Source organism: Homalodisca vitripennis, chromosome 7, assembly GCF_021130785.1.
Source record: "Homalodisca vitripennis isolate AUS2020 chromosome 7, UT_GWSS_2.1, whole genome shotgun sequence".
In the NCBI taxonomy this organism is placed as follows: domain Eukaryota; kingdom Metazoa; phylum Arthropoda; class Insecta; order Hemiptera; family Cicadellidae; genus Homalodisca; species Homalodisca vitripennis.
In genome coordinates, this window is record NC_060213.1 from 26,709,842 (window position 1) to 26,736,249 (window position 26,408).

Sequence of the window (26,408 nt, forward strand, 5' to 3'; positions counted from 1 at the left end):
AAAAGGTTTATCCAATCAGAAATGGCGGGTTGTTTTAGGTACACATTGTGAAGTACATTATGCGTGCCATTTCTGACTGGATCATCGTATTCTGATGCGGTAGGCGGCATTTCACTCTACTAACCAATGTGTTTTCACTAACTTTTTTTAATTAGCAAATTATGTCATAAATTTATAACACAATAAATAAAACACAATAAATACCGATGTTTTTTAGTTTTATTTATTGTGTTATAAATTTATGACATAATTTGCTAATTAATAAAAGTCAGTGAAAACACATTGGGTAGTAGAATGAAACGCCGCATACCGCATCAGAATACGACGATCCAGTCAGAAATGGCAGCGCATAATGTACTTCACAATATGTACCTAAAACAACCCGCCATTTCTGATTGGATAAACCTTTTGAGATGCGGTTTGCGGCATTTAACTCTACTAAGTGAGCTCTTTCAAATGAGGTATCACTCGACCCATGCTTCAATTTAAGATTTCCATGTTTTCCTCTGTGGGCCGTCCCCCCATAGTTGGCATATCATGGTAATAGCAAGGAAAAATAGTTTACATAGCCATATGACACTGTGCAAAGTTTATAGATGTTATCTCCTATGGTTTTTAAAATATTAAGCCGTACCCATACTTTTCAAACACCCTGTATATATATATATATATATATATATATATATATAGATTGATGAATCTGATATATGTATTCCAATAGGGTTAAACTGACCTTGCTTGTCACCCGTGAGGACCCAGATCTTGATCTGTGCCAGTGCCAGGTTGGCTATGGTCTGTTGTACCCCTTCCTGGAGCTTATCCTCGATAGCAGTCACACCTGAAACGTTCAATGTTTGCAATATCTGACCACACACATCACCTCCGTAACTTTACGATCATCGTATTCTACAGAGTGCACGTCGCTTTACAATAAGTATGAAGTTAAACCTTACCTAACTGTAGTAACCATTTAAAAGTAATACTGGTGTCATATAATACAGTTTACACAAATTTAAAATATAAAAATTGAACTGAAAACTACAACAGCCCACCAAGATTATACAAAAAGTTTTCTCAACCAGATATTGTTGCATCTAAGTCTTAAAAATATTAATGACAGATAATATTGTATATATATTGATGATATGAGTTATTCAGTACAATTTTGAAATTGTAGGGACAAATGGAATATCTAGAATGAAATGAAATGAAATATGTTTATTGTCATTAATCAACAGTAGTTGCAATAGACATAGTCAAACTTACACAGCCTTAGTGTAGCCTTAATCTTAGATAATAAAGGTTACATGTCAAATTAAATGGGTCAAATAGAATACATCTATAGTCAACAAAAGTGTAATAAGTTAAAAACATATAAATGAATAAAACCTATAAATAAATTAAACACACAAAGAAATGTAAAGATTCAAGTAAAAAACACATATTTACATAATATCTTGGATTACAATTTTACAGAATAGAAATTCCCATTTTCAAATTCAGCTACACTATAAAATGCTTGACTAATCAGCCAATTTTTAATTTTTGTTTTAAAAGCGTTAATTGGAAGGTTTCTAATGTTCAAGGGCAATTTATTAAAAAGTTTTATACAAACAAAGCTAAAAGACTTTTGGGTTTTACTCAGTCTAGCATATCTTACATCCAATAGATCTTGACCTCTGGTATTGTAACAGTGGATTGAACTTCTTGAAATAAAACTATTTAAGTTTTCCTTGACATGGGTGAGACTGTAGAAGATAAATAGACTAGGTAATGTGAGTATTTTAAGCTCAGGAAATATAGTTCGACATGAATCTCTATCCCCCAGACCTTTTATACACCTGACCACTTTTTTTTTTGCCACATGAAAACTTCTTGAGCTTCACTGGAATTACCCCAAAGAGTAATACCATAAAGTAAACGTGAATGAAAAAATGCATAATAAGCTTGGGTCACTAAATCTAAATGAGTACACATTTTTAATTTACGGATCAGAAAATTTACATTAACATTTATGGACTGATAAAACAGCAAAGAGGCTGCAGTGGTAGCCTGTGTGTATCACAGGTGCTGAGATGTGTAATTAGGACAGTGCACGACTGCAAGCCTATTTAACTGTTCATATTTTTTTGCTTTAGGATATTGTAAAAAGAATGGCAAATGCCGTATTTCAATAAGACAATTACTTGTATTGTAAAAAGTCCTTTAGGATTTTAAATAAGTCCCTCAATTGTACATACTGGTGAACAATTGTTACAAAAGTGACTTTAATAAATAAAACTGACTTTGAACTAGTTATATGAAACCATAATACAAATCAACAATTAGTTATGTTCAGAACTCAAAGAAGAGTTTTTATTATTTGTTTATCTAATTTTTGCATTGGGGAGAGACACAAACATCGGTCACACTGTCCAATAAACATTTCAAAATCTGACAAATTAACACAACTTTTCACAAAAAACAATCTACAGCTTTCAACTACCATAAAAGAAAGAACCATGGGAAGAGAACTTTCCCCTCTAGTAAATCCTCCTTAAAACTATATAAATAACGATTCTGTGACATTTTTAACTCCAACTCAAACGAGATTAATTTTTTATATCACACGAATGAAAGTAATGGTGAAACTAGTCTAACGCTGTGTAAAGTAGTAGGAAGCATCACCACATTCACCTCACCTATAAGGGTCATATTCCTCTCAATCTCTTCGTAGATCTGGTGCAGTCTCTCTTCTCTGTCGTCCATGGAGACAGATGCCTCATGATGTTTCACCCTCCATGTCTCAAATTCTTTTTCATTCAGGTCCTTCACCGCCAAACACAGTGTGCGGAGACCTTCTCCAGCAAATTTCTGTTTCATAACAACACTTACTGAATCAACGCCAAAGTGAGAAACTGTTCCCTTAGGAAATTGTAACAAATGGTCAGCTGTATCATAAACAAAAAACAATCAAGTTTATAGCCAAAACAACACAAATGTTTATGACATTGTTCTTACAGTTTAATCTCTTATGTTTTATGGGAATATATAAATTTATATTGTAACCTGTATAAGTCTGAATAAAGAAATTCTCAATTTGAATTATGTTAGGACAATCTAGAAACCAAGACGCATCATAAACCAAGAAGAGATTTTCTACATGTTTTAGATGCAACAATAAGCAATCTGACTATTTATTAAATTTAATAAGTTATATTTTATATTGAATGCAACTTTTCATAACTGTATCTTTTGTCAGAAAATGACACTTTTTGCAAATTAGTGCAATCTTTACGTAACTTTCATCAGGACGATACGTAATGTTCTGTTAACAATTTGACTATTGAATGACACAGTGACCGCTGTGTGTAGAATGATACTGTGATAACAAATTTATTAGGTATGGAGTGTGAAAATCCTTCCGATATAGTAAGGGCACTTATTTTATAAAACTGAATTAAATGCTGACTCCTTACAACCAGTGACAGTTAATTGATGTTGTACTCACGTTTAAATGCTCCAAAGTCTTCGCTTTAAGAGCCTCATCTCCTCCCTTCAATCTCTGGTAGACGACGCTGTCTGCACCTTTACAGTAGAGCCGCAGTGACTGGCCCTGCCGCAGGATTACTGACATCCGCTTCCGGACATTGTTGAAGTCCAGGATACACAATACTTCATAGACTTTCTCTACGCCCATCACCTGCTCAACAACATTAACAGTATTAACAGACAAGAACGGTACAAGTTTTATATTAAAATTTCAAGTTATATAGAGTTTCCTGGGGCTTATGCCAACCTTGATAAATATGTTGTAAGGCAAAAACTTGGACTCTTGACCATCATCTTCTGGTGGATTTGTGTTTTTCCACATAGTACTCATGGATGTACTCAAGGTTAATGTTGGTCTCAGGATTCAAGCATACCACAATCCAGGACAGTAATTGTTGGAGGATCTACTAGTTTCTGTCTCATTTGGTATCAGTTGCTAACCAGTGAGCAGAGAGGATTGACTTCTTTGATAGGAAAGTAAATTCTGTAATGCAGTTAAAGTGACATTATGCAATTTTATTTTTGTTGTTGTTGTTTTTCTGCTTTACTTAGGAGACTGATCTTTCTTAAATCTTTCTTTCTTTCTGAGTTTTGTTCTGTCCGTCCTCATGTACCACTGGCTTGTGCAAGGATCTTATCAAACTAAACAAGATAGTGTCGATACAAGGTTGATGGTACTGATAAAAAGTACCACAGTCACAGACAGGATTTGAACCTGCGCTACCTCTTAACTCATATTCAAAATCCAACTTCTTAGCGCTACCTCTTAACTCATATTCAAAATCCAACTTCTTAGGGCTTGTTCACATGAGCGTGACGTGTCGCGCGACTTGTTCCGCACGACTAAAAGACAACATATAACTATGGCAGCATACACATGGCGCCGTGCCGCTGAACCTGCCGCTAGTTGTGTCGCGCGACTCGTAGTATAGACCACTCGGCCATCAGCACTTCCATCAGGACCCCCTATTTAATTGACATACCTTGATTGAGTTTCATGGTTACATTTTTTGTACATTACAATTGACAAGTTTAATATCAAAATTTCTCTGATCAACGAAGGGTAGTATATTAAGGGCTTTAGCCCATTCCCTGTTTCTCATCGGGTAGCTTTTCATCTACTTTTCTAGTGGGTGGAGCAGCAGGGTGGAGGCATGTGTGGAAGCCCTGATTAAAAAAATTATTGTTATGTTTAGCTTTTCTCCAACTGTGATCGTTCATCAAATACTTTTTAACTAATAACTTTATAGAGTGTAAAACTTGCTACGGTATGTAAAATCTTAAAAATGTCGCAGGAAATCAAATGTTTATTATTTTGAAGCTAGGTCTGTTAAAAATAGTAAGACAAATACAAATTTCAAAGACGCCATAGTACAAAACTTTTACAGTAAAGTGAGCAAACATGTCTAACATTTGGTTTTGTTTCCACCAAAGTTCTTAGCACTGTATAAGCTATCAATCAATCAAATAAATCTTTATTCAATATTTGTACATTGAAATACAATGAATAGAGTTAAAAGCAAACGAAATCATTAAAAACACTAACTAAACAGATAATAATTTTATAGCCAAGATATTTATCATTGTATTTACTTGTATTTACCTATTACTCACTAAAAATATGTCCAATGAAGATTTTAACACATTTTCTTAAAAGAAATGGTAGTATTTGTTTCTCTTTGCTACACACAATGTAGCCATGGTGGGAAGGGTTGATTTAATATGAATGTTGAGTTTAGCTCAAGTTAACCTTCCTCTTAAGGCAGCGTCTGGAATACAAAGCTGTTACAGACTTGACTCCTGGAATCTAGAGCCTTATTCATCTGAAGAGATTGAAAAACATAAATGACGAAGTAGCTCAAAACAAACAATCTACTTTGTTCCAATATCAGAGACACCTCAATTACAAAATATAGTGTATAGTGTAATGCTGCTAAAGACTTGACTCCTGAAATCTGGAGCCATGTTTTTCTGAAGAGATTGAAAAATATTCAAAGACGAAGAAGCTCGAAATGAACAATGTACATCGTTTTGGCATCAGAGATACATCAGATGTGTGGTACTAGACAACCTTTAAAATAAAATTTCAAAGTCTCAGATCTTAGATCATATGTAAGTTACTCTCTCTTTCCCCTCACATCATCAGCCAGTATAACCACATGGCAAGCATAGACATACAGCGTTTATTCATTATTTTACAGAGCATAATCACCAGTAATATATTATCGTTGGTCTTAATACAATTACAAGATTAATTTCAATAATCTATTTTCACTATACTATTATTTCTCTTCATTTTGACTTTGCTTTCCCACAGACCTTACTATCGAAGAGAAAAATTAAGAGACAAAATTCAGTAGACAGTGCTAATAAATATTGATGCGATTACAGATTAGGTATGACCCATGTTTTGATGTCTGTAACCAAGACTTAAAACCAATGTTTTAGTCTTTGCAGACACCGTCTCTCTGATTGTACTAAACAAAATAATAAAATATTTGTTTTTTTTACCTCTACAGTGATTGAATTAGGAGTTCGGTTCTTGAAAACAAATCCAAAATTGCGAGCTGCTGACACAAGTGCAGCTTCGTCCGGAGATTGAGCCTTATACTGAAGCTTGCCTGCAAAAACACAAGTTAGCTGCAGTTAAAAAAACAACCAAAAAAATTAATTTATAATTGTCCGAATCCCAACAAAAAATGTGAAAGCTTTTAATGTCTTAAAATGTATGGCATTTGTTTTGAAACAGTTGGAAATTATCTGTCTAAAGAACAAGATACCTTCTTATTTGCTAAAGGCAGTTTTTTTTTCAACTTTTCCAATTGATATTAAATAGTCTGTAATCTAAATAACTGAACTGATGCAACATTTTTCTCATTTCTGATTCCACAACACTGCTCTCTATGTATTAAACATTGTGTCAAGAAAGTACTGGGTGTGCTGAACTATTTTTTAATGGTTCTACTATTAAAGTGAAATATGTGAAGAATCTTAAATGGAAGAACAGTTTAAACTGAATATTATTTAAATATCTAACTGAAACAAGACTCATCAGCCTATTGTTGTCTATTGTGGTTTTATTATAGTGGAATGAACAAAGATTTGTGAACAAATTGGTACCTTGGTACCTATCTTTAACATGGACTGATTTAAACCAATCAATCCCAAAATAGATTAAGCCCAAATTGTATAAACAATGTCATATTTAGCAATTATAAATTGATGCGGAGCCAAATCTGTTATTCCACTTAAATTTACACTTATGATACCTGTAGATAATCAAATATAGTTGACACAAATTCTCACATAGTACAATACAAGATTTTAATTTAAAATCAACATCTCAAGACTGTCTATCTCGATCATAGTAAAGTATTCTGAGCATAACTTGCTCCCTCTTGTTGCCTTGTTCCGATCCTTTTCACATAACCCCTTGCTCCTACTGGCCATCATTGCTCCCTGCATATTGGCAGACAAGAACGAAAGATAAGCCACAACAGATTATTGTCGCAAACATCTTAGAAATTGTGTTTACAAACATTCAACACAATGTTATTATTTTATTGTGTTTATTATTATAACACAGTTATAATTCATATACATTCTGAACTGCAACTGCTTTATTTAAAAATGCCAGTTTTATTTTTTTGTAATTCTTATACACTAAAATATAAAAATGTATATTTGGCATAATATGAAAGTCATTTCTGTTTCCCCACAAATGTTTAAACCTTTAATTTTGTTTCAATCAATAATAAATGTAACATCTCAAATATATTAATTATGATAAAACACAATGTTATTAGTATTGATTGTTCAAATTAAATTATTTTAAGTCTATATTGATAACACAGGTGAACTGAAACATAAATATATAACAATATTAATAAAATATAAAATATCTATGTGAAATTTTCTATTATTATCTATAAAAGAAAATAGTTTTTCCAATAAGATCTTCTCCTTCAACGAAATATCAGTGAAATATTTATAATTTATTATTATAGAATGTGTATAATATCGATACATCTATATATATTATACTATGTTAACTAATATTTATTTTATTATTATTTATTTTTATAATTCTTAATACTATTTAATCAATTAGTTTACATGTCAGTGTAATGCACTATGTAAATAGTTTTGTGGACCACTTAAAAGACAAATAATTCTAAGTTTGTTACTATAATTCCCAGCAGTTAAATCTAGAATACCTAACTTTGACAACAAATGCTGTGCCACTTCAACAATAAAATATCTTATATCTTGAATAGAAAGAATGGTAAATACAGATATGCCAATTTGTTTCTAGGAAAAGCAAACTTTTGGACATAATTAATAGAATTATTTATTTTCTACGCTATCCAAATAGGTATGTATACAGTATTATGTCTATGAGGTATGTACTCTCGTCCAGGCCTGTATACTCAAGTGACTGCAAAGCGCACTGACCATCACGACTGCCCGGCATGACGGTGTGACATACAGCAAGAAGAGTAAAGAAAGTGTAGACCTCTGGTTTCTTAGCTCTTACGTCAGCCAGCAGTGAGGCATCGAAGAACTGGAACTCCGGCTCATATTCTGGGTTGAACGAGAAGTCCACCCTCTGCGCCATCTGCCACACCGAAACGGAATAAGACACACTTTCCTTCCTGAACTACCAGGGGACGGAATGTCTCTGTACTAGGTCTAGTGGAATTATGCAATGTGCACTGACTACTATAAATGTGTTTATAATTTAGGAGCTGAGTATATAAACATTTAATTCTTTTGGTAATTAAATGTCATTAAGTATTGAAGGCAAACAACAAAATTGGTTCATATTTTAAAACTTATATTTAAAATTAATATAACATTTATAATCAAAATATAATTGTATCCCAAAGAATGTTGGGCATTAATTTATTAATATCTTAAAACTATAAACATTCAATCCTGCTGCATACAACTAAATTTAAATTGAAATCAAAACGAAGCTCTTTTTAATTTTATGAAAACAAATCAAATTAATTTTGTTTAACAGAATCGTGCCAGATATTTAATAGATTCTTCAAATATATACAGGATATTAAAAATAATAAAATAAATAAGTAATAAAAATAATAAAGTTTACATGGTAAAGTCATGTAACAAATAAGTTTTGATAATAATAGAGTAATAAGGATATATGAACGAATTTTTACAGGAAAATTCTAAGTAAAAAATTCAACTTGATTAAAAATTCCTAAATATTATTTATTGTTAATAGAGAGATGTTCTATCTTACATTACTAAGCAACATTATGTTTTATTTTATTTTTTGTAATGCATACTTTTTCAATTTGAAGGATGGTTTAAAAATTTTTTTTCGAACAAAGAGCATTGTCAAATTTAGCAGTGTGTTACACTCTAGTGGTGACAAAAATTTTACCTCAGGGAATTTTTTGTCTTTATGAAAAACCAAAAACAAGTGGAGATAATTTGTTGAAATGGATTACACATGTACAATCGTAATACATATGCCAAACCACAAAAGTCTCTCACCTTCGCAGGATCTGGGATCACTTCTCCCGTCACCTTGTCGACAAGCTCTCCGTAGCTTTTCCCTGCTATTGAACACTTGTTGAATGTCATGATATTCTGAAAATTAAAAAAGAATGAAATAATTTACCGGCAGGATCTGCGATCACTTCTTCCGTCACTTTGTCAATAAGCTCTCCGTAGCTTTTCCCTGCTATTGAACATTTGTTGAACGTCATAATATTCTGAAAATTAGAAAAGAATGAAATAATTTACCTTCGTTTCACTATTTTCGGTGTAAGCATCAAAATTATTTTCTGTGTAACTTATCCAAAATGAAGTCAGAACAGCCAAAAAAGTTGTCAAGGTAACCCCACTGCCAGATTTGTGACGTCATAATAAAATTGTGACAATTGTTATCAGCCGCACTTGGCGCCGGTCCCCGCTTAGTCAGTACTGCAGGACACTGGGTCTATTACTCCCGAATGGCACTGTCACTTGCGGTAGACGTTGTCAATTGCACAAATTGAAAAAAATTATTTAGTGTAAAAATTTAAAACAGTCCATAAACATGGAAAAATATTTTTTTTTTACTATTTACATCCCCACCCACCACCATAGATAGGTAAGTACTTATTTGTCTTCATGGTACTTTTCAAAGCAACTGAGCTCGCACAGAGGTGGTTTTTCAGGGCACACAGCACAAAAGTACACTGTTTGTTTGCGCTTGCCTTCTTTATAGCAGACGCGACACCTTTCAGCTGCTCTTTGTCCATTGGCTCTGCGCTTCTCAGTCTTAGACAATCGGTGCATGGTATTGCGTGTTGGTGTGACCATCAGAGGAGCTTCTTTTGGAGGGAGCAAGTTTTCCAATACTTTGACACGAAAATCATACATTGACATTTTCTGTTCATTGTACTTGTTGTACAAATAGAAAGAATTGACCATTATGATCTGGAGGAAATGAACAAAGATTTTTTTGGGCCAGCGAAGTGTTTTTTGTTCACAGGGGTAGTAAGAGATTATCTTATCAAGGCGATCAGTCCCCTTCATGTGGGCATTGTAGTACATCACAGGTTTAGGCATGATTTTTTTCTGTTTCCTTCTGTTTGTTCTTTTGACCATTTCATTGTCATATTGGGAGGAGACGTAAAACACTGTACACTTATCCCTCCATTTCCCGACCATTACACCTTGAGCGTAGTTGGCAACTGTCTGCCCTTTAGTCAGAGGTGCAGCCTTCACTTCATCAGGTGTATGCTTCCTGTCTTTGCGAAGGGTGCCAGTCGTGTAGGTACTAAGACTCAGAAGTTTAGAGGAGAGGAGGAAACTGTTATAAAAATTATCCATAAAAAGGGAGTGCCCTTTACCCAAAAAGTCAGTCATGAGACGTAGGACAACTTTCATGGTATGTCCTTTTCCACTGCAAGGGTCATTTTTACCTGTGTACACATGGAACCGCAGCATAAGTCCCTCAGGTTCGTTCAGAGAATAAATTTTTATCCCGAACTTGTGGCGCTTCCCTTTGATGTACTGGCGAACCACCAATCTGCCACGCCAAAGAACCAATTCCTCGTCAATAATGAGCTCACGATCAGGATAATAAATGTCTCTCATTTTATTGTTGAGATAAGTCATCAACAGATTGATTTTGAATGCCCTATCATTAGCAGGTTCGGGTTGTTCAGCTGTTCCTACTCTAGAAAAGTGAAGGCATCTGAGGATACCAAGAAACCTATCTCGGGGCATGTACTGTCTGAAAACAGATAAATTGAACAAATGATGTGTTTTCCAATAGTCATTGAGCCTATTCAACCTTACAGCACCTGTCAGATACAGTAAACCAATGAAAGTTCTAAGCTCAGTCATTACAAGATCTTTCCATTTTGTGATACGTGATTTGGGAGTAGTTGCTGGGCCACAAAACAATTCTAGGGCATACCTGTTTGTCTCGGTGATTATTCTTTCTAAAAAGACAGTATCAAGTAGCAAATTAAACCAATCAATCGGTTTATTGTCACCTGGTATTGGCACACGTAGGCCTGGTACACCAGTAAAGGGGATTTCACGTAAGCCGGCTATGCCACTGGCCACCGGCGACCATCGGGGTGGGGGTATGTTGCCGCTATCTTCATCAGCAGAACTCTCTGAACTTGAATCGGAATCGTCCTGTTCACTCATAAAGTCTTCCACTAGTTCATTGTCGGCTTCCATATTGCCTAAATTCAATAATAAACATACATACACAGTCACCTTACACCATACACTACACACAATAAACAATACAGCACAGCCAGCGAACGAAAATTGCGAATAAACAACGTACAAAACAGGCACAACACGCGGCAAACGGCACAACGTTCTACGAAAACTGCTAGGCTCACACCAAGGTAATGGCGGCCAAGCGAGCAGATGTCTGCTATTGTTGTCATCCGCATGGCGCGCGCAGTATTGCATGACAACTATTGTAGTCACCCGCAACGAGAGTGTTAACACTGACAAATCTAATTATGGTTTTGTTTACAAGTATGGGTTTGATAATCTGGTGAATAAAGTGCAAATCTGGAGAATAAAAATTATTTAATGAAAAGAGAGCTCAAAGAATATAATAAAAACACGCAGCTGCTTTATATTAGAGCCTCATGTAGTATTTCACTTCGCTACTAGGAGCGCTATTTAGCAGAACAACCTAGGCTATAGCTCGAAAGCTCGATATTCAACTCTCAACTCGACTCGATCAACCTCAGCTGATGAGACTACGACGAAGTACCGTACAAGGTCGGCCATATTGTCTATCAATGGAGTCGTATGTATGGGGATTGGATCAGATCATTTTGAACAGTTCTTTTTTGTGTTGACTTGTTAAATTTCTTCACAACACAACGGTAATGTAACAAAATATTATTCATAGTTCTTATTTATGTGTATAGTTGTCTTTCATGAATAGATATTGGCCAAATTAACGCTAAAATTACATCATCACTAAAAGAATCGAATCTTTCAAAGACTAATTGTAGCCGTTCTGTTCTAATCCCATTCCAGTTGTGTCTCACGATTGACGATACTCGAAATTTTGGACACTGGAGGAACCCGGGGCCAGATGGAAGTTTAAATTAGGCTAGGAGATGTGTCAAAACGTTTGCATTTTAGCCATTGACCGTTCTTTCATATCCTAACCTTCAATAGCCTATAATAAACTGTCGGGGTCTGAATAATTCGACGAACGCAGCTTAGTAAAATCTGCTACTAAATATTTACTACGACTGTAATATACTGATAGATCTTCAAACAATAATTTTTATTTCTCAAGAATAGACGTTACCTTATCAAAGGTTAAAGATAATCATTTAAAAATATAAACGATCATAATGTTGATTTGAGCTAATCATGTATTTTGTACAATATTCTGTTCAAAATTAAATAAAAGTATTTTTGAATAATATCAATAATTAATAATACAATTCTTCGGTCTTAAAGTGAGATAGGAAATACTTGAAAAATTTAACAATTTTGAAAATAAAAGTCAAACTAAGTCACTTCATTCCAAATCTTTTATAATACTGTAATTATATTTAGATACAAAGTAAAATGTGATAAGGTGCAAAACGAAAACTCCAAGATTCATAGCCTACCAGATCTTACACAGTACTGTAATAGATCATGCCATGCCTGTACTTAATTCCATATTTACATTCTAGTATGGACCATCCATATGTTGACCAAAAAACATTTGACTCCCATTGCCTTACTCTTTTACCCTCTAACTTCGTTAATAATTAAATATACTTTAGTTTTATAAAAGTCATAAAATTAAAGTATGTCATAGATTCTAATGTAATCCTTAAGTATTATAACGTATGATACATTATAATAATATGATATGAATAATTAATTTATCATTCCTTATAATGTTAATTTATTTTTTAACAAACTTACGCTAACTGTACTTATATTTTTATAGTGATGAAAGCATCACAGACAAAAATGTTACTTTTAAGTACAAGTAATAAAATATACTTAATTGCCTTCATGTGCATTACGAGACCAGTTCATGTAATCCGCATGATACTAGTATTGTTACTAGTAAAAGTATTATTAAGGGTGTTCCATGAAGAGACTAGCATAACTTTAGCGAATGTTAGTAGACACAAAAGCAAGCGAAAGAGTTCATATGATAATATGCACTATCCCAAACACAACTATTAAAAAATTGTTTCACAATTTTTTTAGAAAGTTTTAACATTTGAAAAAAGTATTAATATGCAAGTGCTACTTTACTAGAGCATATAAGTTTTTTTTATAATAACATGGTATGAATAAATGGCCTTTTCCCACTAACAAGTTTAATTTATTATTACGTAGGAAATTCCAATTATCAGATTGATTTAAATAATGATGATATTCTTTATTGTGTGAAACAATTACACAATAAAGAAATCACCAAAATTATTTTATGATTTTTTATTTTATTTTTAGTATTTTGGTTTTTGTGATATCACTGCTAAATTAATACAAATTTTCCAATATTAATTTTATTATTGCAAGGCCTTTCGAAATCAATGACTCCACCAACAGGTAACTTAACAAATGAATAAATTTTTACATTTTTCTAAATAATAGATATTAAAATAACATATGGTAAAGGATTTGGAAATATAATTAGCCAGTATAAAATATTAAAACAGAATTACATTTCCATTACAATATTGCATGTCATGCTTCAACGTAACTAATAAAATACATAACTACATTAAGATAAATGATGTTTGTCAAGGTATACAGTATAATATACAATGTAATACATTTCTGGTATGTGGTTTCGTGGTTGTTGTTAATTTCAAAATGTTTTAGTCAAGTTTTGAATTTTTTTGTTTCATTCAGTTGATTGATGCCATCAAGGAGCTTATTGATTAATCCGACTCCAACTAATAATGTCAAGTGTTCGAAAGCTGCCATTCTGTGCTGTTCGATTCAAACGTTATTCCATTCAAGCCATATGTCAAATGTGGATGTATCAGACCGAAATAGGCCGTTTTTAATACATCCGTAGAACAAAATTTTGCAAGATTGTGTTAGGCATAAATTCCCAAAGCAACCTTAGAGCAAACATTTTCAATATGATTGTCCCATGTCAGCTCATGATCAAGAAACATTCCAAGGAACTTAATGATTCTGCTTCTTCCAAAAGGACGTCATCCACCATCACCATGGGTCGAAGTCCTTGCTGTTGTTGCAAAACAAAAATTGTTGTTGAAGGCAAAAATTCATGACATTTGATTTTAAACGGTTTGTTTTCAAATTGATTCTGGAGAAATGTTCGATGCATGAATTCAATTCAATGAATGACTCCACTTCAAATTCCTTTTTTGATTTTGATCTGATGCAGAGAGTCGTATCGCCAGCATATTTTTACATTCTGGATCGATAAGTTCAATCTGTTGATTTAAATTAAAAAGGACAGGCTCTAATATTTATCCCTGTAGGACGCTGGAGGGCATTTTGACTTTGCCTGACAAGGCATTTTCAATCTGCATGTACTGCTCTCTATCTTTCAAATAAGATGAGATCTAATCGTGCGGCGGTTCTAATAACCGTCCTACATTTGTTATTTTGTTGTTTTTATCAAAATGAATAGTTTGATATTGCAATTTATTTCAATTAGGATTTGATTTCAACTTATTACATATAGTAATTTTAATGTAAACAATAAACAACAAGTAACGATTTTTTTGAAAATAGCAATAAATATGAGAAAAATTATGTGAGATATTTTTTTACAAGTGGCGAGACTTGTTTAACCCTTAGAACAGTAAAGATATATGTACTTTTCCTTAGCATGCCAATACAATATAAACGTTGGTTTAAAGTTTGAACAAAATATAAAACATTAATTTTTTAATGAATTTTAAATATTTTTGTTTATGTTTTATAAATATAACTGACAAACATTTATAAATGTTTTCATCATCTGGGTTTGTCATTTTTATAATTCATTTAATATAAAACTAAAAAAATTCACTGCAAACCTAGATACAATACAATATCATTATTTAAAAGAAATAAACCAAAGTGGTGGCCATTGGCAACAAAATCCAGTTTCAAATTAATAACAGGAAGTCAAGAACAATGAATGGAGCACAGCTGTTATCTGACATTCAGTCAGCACTCTATTGGATTCTATCATGGTTTTACAAACTAAAATTTACAACAAAAACTTAAATTATGAGATTTCTTGTAATAGGCATGGGAAGGGTTAAGTTTTCAAGGGGAGTATGTGTTTGGTCATGTGTTCTCTTCTCCATATCACAAAACGTGTTTACCTTTATCTGTCTTCAGCTGCACTCACTCTACTGCACACAGAACAATATATACAATAATTTTGTTAACTAAATCGTTTAGTTAACAAACCCAGTAGTTTAGCTGCAATTTGATCACCACTACCATTGCAAAAATTGTTTACAGGCAGTCTTATTTACGCAAAGAAAAGTTCAAAGCATTCTAAACAAACTTTAAAAAGTAATAAATATTTTTTTTTTTATATGATATACGTTTTTCCTAAACGGTTGATCAATCAGACGTTGGCACATTGGCCTGAACCTCAGCCATCAGATCAGTCGGTACCGGTGTCTTTCCAGTGACCTCGTTAGTCCGAACAAAGGATCCAACATACTAAATACAATTTTATTGGAAATTGTAACTTAGGTATTTTATTGCACAATAAAATTGGAACTCATTCTCCATTACGTTTTAATGGTGCATGTAAACAATGTATTTTATTGAAGATTTTGTTCATTACAAAATTCATCTAGCAATTATAATGTCTTGTCTACTAAATATATTTGGTTGATCTTGTTTGATTAACTGTTAAAATCAATAAATTAGAAATTTTTGGAACACAGAATTTTTGTTTTTAAAGTTAAGTTGTGTGTTGATATAATTTCTCCTCTATTCAAAGTATTGTCCATGATTTATTTCTGTAAATAAATTGTTTAAATTTTAAAACGGTTTCCCACTATACCAGAGTGCAGGAAAGAAGGCCGTTGAGGTCATGGCCCTTACGGCCTACCACTTACCCTCATCCAACAAGAGATATGCTGCGATATCATATTGTCCTGCCGCCAGAGAGACACTTGACTCATTGACATTCTCAATCTTTAATCTTGGTGCTCCAAAGAAATATAAGAGCTGCTTATAATCAGATGCTATATTAACAAGTAGCAGGAAAAGACTTAAGTACGTTTTCGTTAAAAAATTGTGTCTGTATGCACGAAATGGAGACTGTAGGTAATTAATTGGCCATTATATTTTTATACAAAATGGGTATTATTTTTTTTTAAATAATATTTTCATCTCGTGTTTCTACAGTATAACTATATATAAAACTAAAATTAAATGTTCAAATTTGTTATAAATTCACAATTTTATATATTCTGATACAAATGCATTACCTGTCATCAAATATGTTTGGCCTATAAATATTATTATATATTTAATTGAATATTAAGCAAACTAGTACATAAATAATCACACTTCCTTTTATTTATAAATGTAGTTCTTATTTGTTTTAATAAGAAATAACAAAAGTACAAGTTTGGCATAAGCAGAAATATTATATGATTTAGCACATTTGGTGAGCAATCATTATAAATTTATATTTTGTATTGTTTACCAGTAATGCGCATTAAAAGTACAAAACACAGGGAAAACATTTTCAGGAAACATAACTATGAAATATTAAATAAATGATAATTTAATTAAATTACGTAAAGGTAAGTTAATTGTTGAAACATGAGCTCCATTATTGTTACTATCCCTTTCTTTATTTTATAATACAATCCACAGACATTTAAACAGAAGCATTATCCATGACTTTGCCCGAAATTATAAAATTCAAAGTCCTTAGACTTTATAGTGAAAGAGCACTTACGATGTAATATGATATTTTCAATTGGAATTAGGCATATATCAGATGTACATATTATGCCAGTGTTCAAGGTTAAAAAGATCAGAGATCAAGTGAATTTACTTTTGTATTAGTTTTTGCACATGCAGGAACATTTCTAGTTTGAATGAACTATACTTCCAATGTAATACAAAAGTGTATACTTCTTGCCCTTGTAATCTAATTTCGTCTAAAATATTTCTGATGCAATACTTGAGTTTGGCTTGTTGTTCCGGTAAAGAAACGTAAGACTGATAAGCTTACCACGTTGATTCATTTTTATTTGTAAGATAAACATATTATATATCATTGTAAAATCTTGTAGAACCATAAATTCTATAACATTAGCTTTATGGTAAGGCTTCACAAATATATAGTATATGAGTATGAGTATATAACCATGCAGTAACAGTAAAAGAACTGGAGGTAATATTTTATACAGTACCAATATTTTCTTAATATTATGAACAATTACATCCTTTGGAAAACATATTGGAGTTTTAACCTTACATAAACATATTTTAGTTACTTTATGTGTCTGATACTTAAGGCAACCAATAGGAGGGGGGAAGCACTGGGGCAGAATGCCTCAGGCTTTCAATAAACCTAAGAAAGTTTTTGAGGTCAGATGAGCATCTGCAACTTAAAGATAATACTTATAAACTATTAGTACATTCTTGAAGTAGGATGACTTTTATTGATTTGATTAAATATTACAATGGGCTGTGTAGGGACACCCACGCTACCACCGCACATGTTCAATAGTGGCAGACCCATGCTCAACCACACTCCACTCCACTCCCAGACCCAGTCACTACTGTCCCTTTACACTGTGTTGTGTGGTGAAATGTTCAGTTTAATACATATCATCTTATTTGATAGTGTTTATGTTACTTTATACAGGTAGTCATCATGTTTTCAGTAAAAATGTAGAACATGTATGAGTTCCGATTCTTTGTTGTTATAATATCACAATTGAAAAATTGGTCTTTACTTTTCAGCCAGTGTCAATATAAATACATTTTTGTTGTTATTATCTCTGATATTATAAATATTTATTATAATATTATTATTATTATATATTATTATTAATATAAATATTGATACACTAGAGGCGTTATTATCGGAAGTCGATGGGACCAATCCTATTCATCTAAAAATAAATGAAATTTTAAATTAATAATTAATCAAAATTTTGAATAAAGCAAACTGTTATTGAAAATTTGCTTCCGAATAGAATTGATATCTAATCACTGACTAGTTGCATCATGCACTCGTGTACATGTCTAAGAGAGAGTTTTCATTCGCTATTTATAGCCTGTTGTTACAGTGGATCGTTGTTAGCAGGCGTAATGATGTAATTAGTTTTTAATAAGACTATTAAAAGCTATTGTTATCAGGGACTTCTCTTTGTAAAACTAGGATTGCATTCAATGCTGTGTAAAACTAACTGAAACATGTGAAAAACCTACTTACAATACTTGGAATTAATTAAAATGAGAGAAGAGAATCGATGACAATAATTTATTTTACTTTTAACGTATTAGTTAATATTCCAGGAGTCCTTCTCACCACAATCTAGTATATACTTCTACAAAGCATCAATGACAAGAACAAAGTTCTACAAAGCCAAAACCTATCTATAAAGAAAGCAGAAACAGTAGTGAGGGATTTAGTTTCTAAAATTAAAAATATTAGAAATAGATGGTCCTATTAGACGAAACAAATTTTAGTATTCAGTTCAAATAAGTTAGAGAGAGAGAAAAGAAAATGTTCTTCAGTGATAACTAAGGAAAACACATTTTCAATTCAAATGAAACTTGATTCAAACTAAGCGTTCCTATCTACACTTGATTTATTATCAATGGAAGTTTAAGATCCAGCCAATAGGCTTGGTAAGTTTAAAATTTGGTTTTACCCATAATTCTCCTGTAATGTTGATGCTTTAAGTTAAGGCTAGTATTGAGTATACAAGAAATCAACACAATCACATATCCAAATGATTTCATAAAAGATGATTTACTAGAAAAGTTGAGAATCTATTTTAAATCATTTAAAAGTTTCTTGTTGAGTTTTAAAGGAGAGGGTGGAATCAATTGTGCTATTAGGTTACTATACTAATGAAATTTAAAAAAAGATTTGTTGAGAAAACGTAATCCTACAGATTTGTGTTTGTCTCAGGCTCTTGGTTGTACTACTTCATCAGGATCAAGCTTAGCCTTTAAAAATGGCTCTAATAAAAGAATTCGATCTACGATGAGTAAAAAGGTTGTTTAAATCATTTGAGTACAGAGCATGACATTACAAAGTCTTGTATTGGTGACCTAATATTTGCCCCTGCCTGAAAGAAGGCAAGACAATTAAGCGTTTTATAGGAGGCATATATATATTGTGTAAGCTTTTAATTTTTTAATAATGCCAAGAAATGTGTTTTTCAATTTAGTCGTACAAATATCTCAGTATTCAGAATATTAATTAATGTAAATTTTGTAATGTATGATTAAATAGACTATTTTTAAAATTATTTTAATTTTAATGTGATTAATGAATATTTGGGATTTTGGACACCAAAAAGGCATGAGTCCTAAGTCCCTTAATCCACTTCAGCAGTCCTGCTGATAATCTATGCAATTTTATGTAAAGGTTAATTTTATAGGAATACTCACCATCTTTTTAGAGGTGTGCTCACATAAGAGTTTTGAAAATGAATTTATAATATTATATCCTAGTAAAACCAAACTTTCAACCAGTATTGGACTACATGATGTTACGCTTTTCAATTCGTCTATTGTTTCCATGAGTCCATTCTTTTTAAATAATCTACAGGTGGTACTCAAACGTCAAAACCTAGAGTAAATATGTTAATGTTGTGTACATTATGTAGAATGAACACCAATGTATGTATCAATAATTCAATTATTTTTCAGGGGTTTGATACAAAAAATATGCCAGTAAAGAAGAAGAGCTTTGTTTGGCAACACTTCACCAAAAACAACTGTGGAGAGAACAAGGTAACATGCAATCACTGCCACCAGGATCTCAGTTTCACGCTAACGACCATGAGCAACCTCCACCGCCACCTGAGAAACAGACATTCCAATATTTTGAAGAGTGAGGAGGCATTAAATGTGTTGACAGAGCAGACTGTAATAGAAGAAACAAGCATAGTACCAGCACTACCGGGGGGATTTGAAATTACACTTGAGGAGATGGATAGAGATGTTGATGAGTCCAGAGTTGAAGAACACGATCCTGATTGGACTCCGGAAACAGCAGGAGAATGGAAACCCGATCACACCTCCACTCTCAACCATTCAGATGAAAAAAAGGAAAAGAAATTTGTTAAAAGGAGTGAAATGTGGGACCACTTTCAACGGTTGCCATGCAAAACTTCAGCTCAGTGTTTTCACTGTGGAAAGGTAATAAAATTGGGGACCACCAGCAATTTACGGAGACACTTGCGAAACAGACATCCCAATATAGCGTCAAGTTTGGGTCACTTCACTGGTGGTGAGATTTGCAGCAGCATTGATCAAGAAGAGCTCAGGAGCCAAGCCATTTGTACGGAAGTAATAGAAATAAACATCGATGACATCAAGAACCCCATAAATATCATTGAATCAAAGAGTGACGGACTTGATATCGTGGAGGAGATTCAGATTCCTTTCAATGACCTTAGTGAAACCATTACAAATCAAGCTTCACAAACTGAATTTTTAGATGACAGCATTGATGTTGACATGCAAGATTGCATGAAACCAAAGAGAAGAGCAGTTCTTGCAGAGCATGTGGATCATCAACTGGTCAAGATGATCGTTAAAGGTTGCCACCCTATCAGCATTGTGGAAGAAAGAGAGTTCCAGCACTTTGTCAATCTCCTTCATCCAAAGTACCAAACACCCACTGTTAAAAGACTCACCCAAGAGCTTATCCCAGAATACTACGAGGAGTGTGAGAAGAAAACTTGCAAAAGCCTCCAAGCCGCTGAAGGTATCTGCCTCCTCATTGATGAGTGGAAAACCAAATCAAACAGTTACTTGTGTATCGCTGCTCATTTTATCAATACTGAATGCAAGTTTGAAGCTGTTTTCCTAGCTTGTCACATTTTGCCAGCAAAGGAAGAGGCCAGCTGTGTAACAGAACATCTCATGAAGACAGTGAACAGTTACTGGAACATTGGAGAGAAGGTAGTAGCTGTAGTGTCCGACAACAGTGAAATCATGTCCACTGCCATCAGCCTTTGTAGTTGGCAACATGTACCTCATTTTGTCAGAACACTGAGTCTGGTTCTCTATGAGAGTTTACAGTCAGCCAAAAATCTAGTGAATAAAATAAAAAATATAATTGATGAACTCTCGAAAAATCCTGAAATTGTCGCCCAAATATATTTGACACATCAACAGTTACGTCTTCCATCTGTAAAACTTATCACAAAGGTTAAAAGTGATTGGAACTGTAGCTTTTCAACACTTGAGATGCTGATGAGATTTACAAAACTACAGAGGGCTATTTACCTTACACTTCAGAAACATTCAATGATAAGACTGACCGACAATGAGTGGAAGGTTTTGAAAGGTCTGGTCGAAATCTTGGAAGTATTTAAATCAATTAAAGAAGAAGTGAAGGAAGGCCGTGTGATTCTATCCAAAGTGGTTTTCTACATAATGGTTTTAAAACGTGAAATGAAGAAATATCAGAGTGTGCTGAACGAGGCGTGTGGTGTGGCCACAATGGCAGAGCACTCACTGAATTTACACTTCCGAGACCTTGACCAATCAGATCTAGTTCCTAATGTACTTCTGTTGGACCCACGGCTGAAGAAGCACGCATTTGAGGATGAAAGCGAGTTTGCCACTGCCTGTTCCCATCTGAAGAAGGAGGTCTGTGAAGTGGTCCTTCCAGAGCCACAGTATCATGAACCAAATCCGACCTCTTTTTGGCACAGTTTTGACATGGAAGTGAAGAAGATCAACGCAGTCAAGGATCCGATAGGCAAGGGGATTCTAGAACTGGAAAACTACCTCCAAGAACCTCTCTTGGGGAGGGATGAAGATCCGTATGTCTGGTGGAACCAGAGAAGTGCTATTTACCCTAGACTCTTCAGACTGGCCAAGAAGTATCTTTGTGTAACAGCCAATTCAATGGTCCATGAGTCAATGTCGGTATCTTCTGCATACATGTTGTCTAAACTCAAAAACCTAGAGTCTTCACCCTCTGAGTCAGAAATCATGTTTCTACACCACAACATGTAATCTATTCCACCATTACAATTTTATTTTATATACATACATTTGTCTATAGCTATAACTTTATAGAGCTCTAAATATTTCTTTGCTGTTAATTCTGTTGTACAATAAGGTTAGTGTATTACATTTTTTTGTGAATCTCCATGGGGAAAATGAGGTGAAGAAAAGACCAATATTCAAAGCTTCTAAACCCTGTTTTGGGTTTAGGACTGTGTATTATGTGTGAGAACACTACAGGCTGCATTTTTAGGCGATTTTGTAATAATAATTTTTTGATAGTCTTCGAAGAGTTTATTTCAAAATCAGGCTCTTGTATAGAGGATGGTGGAATTTTTACACTAATTGCATTTGTTGGTACTTTTTTGTTCAAACAAATTTATGTTTTGCTTCTTTTAAAGAGAATAAATATAACATTTTTAGTCCTTAATGTTTTAAGGGTAGTTTAAATATTTTAGGTGAATATGGATCCAATAAATACACCCAGCACAAATTACGATGGACTCCTTGAAAATGTTACATGAAACACAGATTTTTCTTTAAAAATAACTCTAGTTAGTAATTCAAAAAAATTCAGTATGGTAATTAAACTGTTACAAATGTTATAATCTTTAATTCTGTAGTAAGAGACCACATTCAGAGTCCTCACTCTTTCACTGCTAAATACTATCTTTTATCAAGTCAATGCTAATTAATTATTATCACAGGTTTGATTATAAGTTAATGTCTTGTAAAAAGAATGAGTGACTGTTAAGTTTATATTCAATTTTCAGAAAGAATTCAATATTATCACACAAAATTAACTCCAGGCACATCATACACAAACATGGTCTGTACACACAATTATAAATGGCGTCAAAAATACTAATTTTCACACTGTTCTTAGTTCACTATTGTATTCTCCTACACTTTTGCCTTAGGGTATTAAAAAGTGTCTACCAGTTTTTAAAACACTTCGTATAATGAGAGGTACTGTAGATCTCTCAACTGTTCAAGATAAAGCCAAACATTAAATACAAAAATGTTTAGTTTTTGAGAGAGTTACTGATAAGTGTAATGAAAGTCATATTTTGTTATTTTTATTTTTTATGTTTTACGAGTTCAATAATGCAGATATTCTTAAATTTTAAAAATTTGGAAATATAAAAAAGTGACAACTGTAACATATATTTAGAAGGAGTACCTCTTTGGTAACGTCTGATAAAAATTTGGATTTGCTAAAACTTGTTTACAGGTGACAGTAAAAAACACTGAATTCATACTACTTTGACATTTTGGACCATCCATACAAGAAGTAATAAATTAAAACTTTTAAAAATGATCAGTGAGTAGAGACCACGGTACGGCTCAACGTACCTTAATATTTGAAAATCCTCCTATGCCCTTTCCATAAAAAAGTGTTAAAATTTAGTTTCTCAAATTTGTTGGTGTTTTCATTAAAACAGAAAAAGTAGGATTTTCTGCTCAGCCACTATACACTATTCGAAGAAAATTGTACAAAATTTAGTAGATTTGATATTCTTGTAAATTAAAATACTAGTCATTTTACACGGTATAAGACCAGCCAGCGACAATGTAAATATATTTCTGTTGTTATTATCTCTGATATTATAAATTAGTATATTGATACACTAGGGATGCAATTATCGGAAGTTGATGAGACCAAGCGTATTACCCAAAATTAAATAAAATTTCTAAATTAATAATTACAAGGCATATCGAGAAAGTAAGTATCCTGAGGCTCTCACTGCCGGAAAGACTGGTGTGTAGTCTGATTCCTCTACTCCACAACGAGACCAGTTCAAGATCAGTACATTAAGAACAGTCAATTCAACAATACGTTTCGTGAAAAATGTCAATCCAATCTCCCGACAAGTGCAACCTTCAATTGTAATTGATTCGGGAAAAAATTGAAAATTCACTCCGTAACGATCGCATATTGACTGTGGATGAACTTTCTGTGATATTTCCGTAAATCTCCAGATCTCTAATACTCAAAATCGTCACAGAAACCTTTGGATGTCAGGAAATGTTCACAAGGTGGGTTCCAAAACAGTTGACAGACCAACACAAGTTGAATCGGGTGGAGGCCGGACCAAAGTTTTTGAGAAGTTACAAACTCCATGGAGTTAAATTTCTCCACTCCAATGTTTGGAATTACGCAGTTTTACCTCATTGTAAACCTCAAATGGAGTTATTCCTTTCCAAACAAGATAAACGGATGACGCCGTGTATTTGTTGCGGATGACGCCACTTAGCAGGATATTGGATTGATATTTGTCACAAAACGTATTGTTGCAGCAACAATTCTCATCACAGTAACCTCGAACTGGTCTCGTTGCGGAGGGGAGGAATCAGGATACATGGTACTCTAGCCAACTTGTTACAAAGATAATCGCATCCCTAGTGTACTACATGTAATTTTGTTACTTTGTGTGTGTTGTTTTGTTTTGAATAAATTAAATACTATATTCATTTACATTCTGACTGATGTGTATTCAACCCACTCCCACTAATAAGAAAAGTACATTAAATGTAAAATACTTAAGGCTCGATGGTCAGTTGGAAAAGAAAATATTTTTTTAAATTTATTTTACTTTTATTCTTAAGAAAAAGATATATGAAAGAAGTGAATATATTTACACTGTAACCTACACATTTTATTCAGCGTTAGTAAGAATAAGACTATGTTGTTGAGTTAGTTTTACTGTATATCCAGTAATATCCACCTATTGATTTGCTGCAAACTATTAAAAATTGAATTTAAACTGATCTGTTACAGCTCATCATAAACAACGATACTGACTAAAGCATCTGTTGAGTACTAGAATTTTTTAATGTTCCAGATCAAATGTTCAATAGGACTACAGTTCTGTTGACAGACCATTGGTGAACAGATCAGTTTATTTAATCCCTTGCCTTTGGAAACCTTCAATGAGCTAATTGAAGGCCATATCTTAATTTTAAATATTTAGTTTTATGATTAAATCTTAATGTTGTAACTAAACCCTATACCACGCTCCATAGCTTCCTTAACCGGTTAAATAATTTCTGGAGAATTCAGAGGGTTTAGTGCTTCTAAAGTTTTCTTTAAAGATTACACCAGCACTCATGTTTATTGGGTCAAATAAATCTTTAGAGATACAGTGAGCAAAAGCTGTATCTTTTTGTCCTTTACATTTAATTACAATGTCCTTCATCTTGGCCTCAGTAATTTGAATTAATTTAGTACAGTTTTGTTTCTAGTTAGCAGGATGAACTTGACTGAGTGATGATTTCTTTCCATTATTATTCACTTCCTTTTTCCAAACACTTTTCAAGCAATAATGTTTGTAGGGATTCTGACATGTCATATGTTAGCTTTTTCCCCCTTTTATTCAAGTAAAGACCATGAGTGCTGAAGTGGAATCTTTTATACTGATCCAAATTAATTAGACGAGCATGGTCTAGCAACTAATAGCAACTGTAATGATGGGATTAAGAGAAAAATTGTTTCCTGATTTACTACTGTATTATTTAGATTGTTAAAATCAGTCACCCTCTTGTTCTCCATAAGAGACTCAGAGATATTCAGTCTCTCCCCAATGCAGGAATCCAATGGTGGAGATTCTCCACAGATCCTAATGGTTGTTTGTTAAAAATGTTCATTTAAAGAAATTGGTGTACATGCACAAAAATTATTATTATTATTATTACTCTTTGAAGGCACTCTGTTTAATTAAACACTATCCTGGTTAGATTGGGTTTTTAATCTTGTCCAATTTATATGTTTTAGGAGTATCCTGATCTATAGAATTTCTGGCTTCCTCAATTTCTTTTAGAGCTGTATTGAAATTAAAATTTGTATCTCTGGTAGTTCCAAATTTGCCTTTAAATTCATCATATATATATATATATATATATATATATATATATGTATATATATATATATGTATATATATATATATATGTATATATATAAAATTGATTAGAGTAATGAAAAACTTTTAGATTTCTTAAACGCATTGAACTCATTCGATAACAATTTAAAATTTACTTGGAAAATTTCAACAGAGTCAGTTACATTTCTGGATATTGACGTTTACATCAAGAAAGGTTACTTGAAACACAAAAATTAATGTAAAACCTACCAACACTTTTAAATATCTACACTACAACAGTTGTCACCCTGTATATGTAAAAAGATCAAT

At 33.0% G+C, this 26,408-nt stretch overlaps 2 protein-coding genes across 4 annotated transcripts in view; one reads left to right on the forward strand and one right to left on the reverse strand.

Annotated features, from left to right (window-relative positions):
• The window catches only part of LOC124365738 (phospholipid-transporting ATPase ID), a 105,630-nt gene that overhangs the window by 16,971 nt on the left and 62,251 nt on the right, over window positions 1-26,408 (reverse strand). For both annotated transcript variants that reach the window (XM_046821727.1, XM_046821726.1), the window contains 6 exons: window positions 9,058-9,153; window positions 7,987-8,149; window positions 6,043-6,152; window positions 3,491-3,682; window positions 2,682-2,853; window positions 734-838 (listed from right to left, as the gene is read on the reverse strand). In XM_046821727.1, coding sequence (XP_046677683.1) covers window positions 734-838; window positions 2,682-2,853; window positions 3,491-3,682; window positions 6,043-6,152; window positions 7,987-8,149; window positions 9,058-9,153 — 838 coding nt within the window. The remainder of the gene's footprint in view (window positions 1-733; window positions 839-2,681; window positions 2,854-3,490; window positions 3,683-6,042; window positions 6,153-7,986; window positions 8,150-9,057; window positions 9,154-26,408) is intronic.
• On the forward strand, window positions 11,780-24,697 carry LOC124365739 (E3 SUMO-protein ligase ZBED1-like). 2 transcript variants are annotated; one of them, XM_046821728.1, is made up of 2 exons: window positions 11,780-11,918; window positions 19,903-24,697. In XM_046821728.1, the coding sequence occupies exon 2, from the start codon at window positions 19,921-19,923 to the stop codon at window positions 22,225-22,227; it is 2,307 nt and encodes a 768-aa protein (XP_046677684.1). In that variant the 5' UTR covers window positions 11,780-11,918; window positions 19,903-19,920; the 3' UTR covers window positions 22,228-24,697. The 2 variants fall into 2 exon arrangements, with proteins under 2 accessions (XP_046677684.1, XP_046677685.1); XM_046821729.1 differs by lacking the exon at window positions 11,780-11,918 and adding an exon at window positions 16,408-18,870.

Excerpts from the sequence above, each read along its gene's own strand:
- LOC124365739 (XM_046821728.1), top strand. The coding sequence starts at position 19,921 with ATGCCAGTAAAGAAGAAGAGCTTTGTTTGGCAACACTTCACCAAAAAC.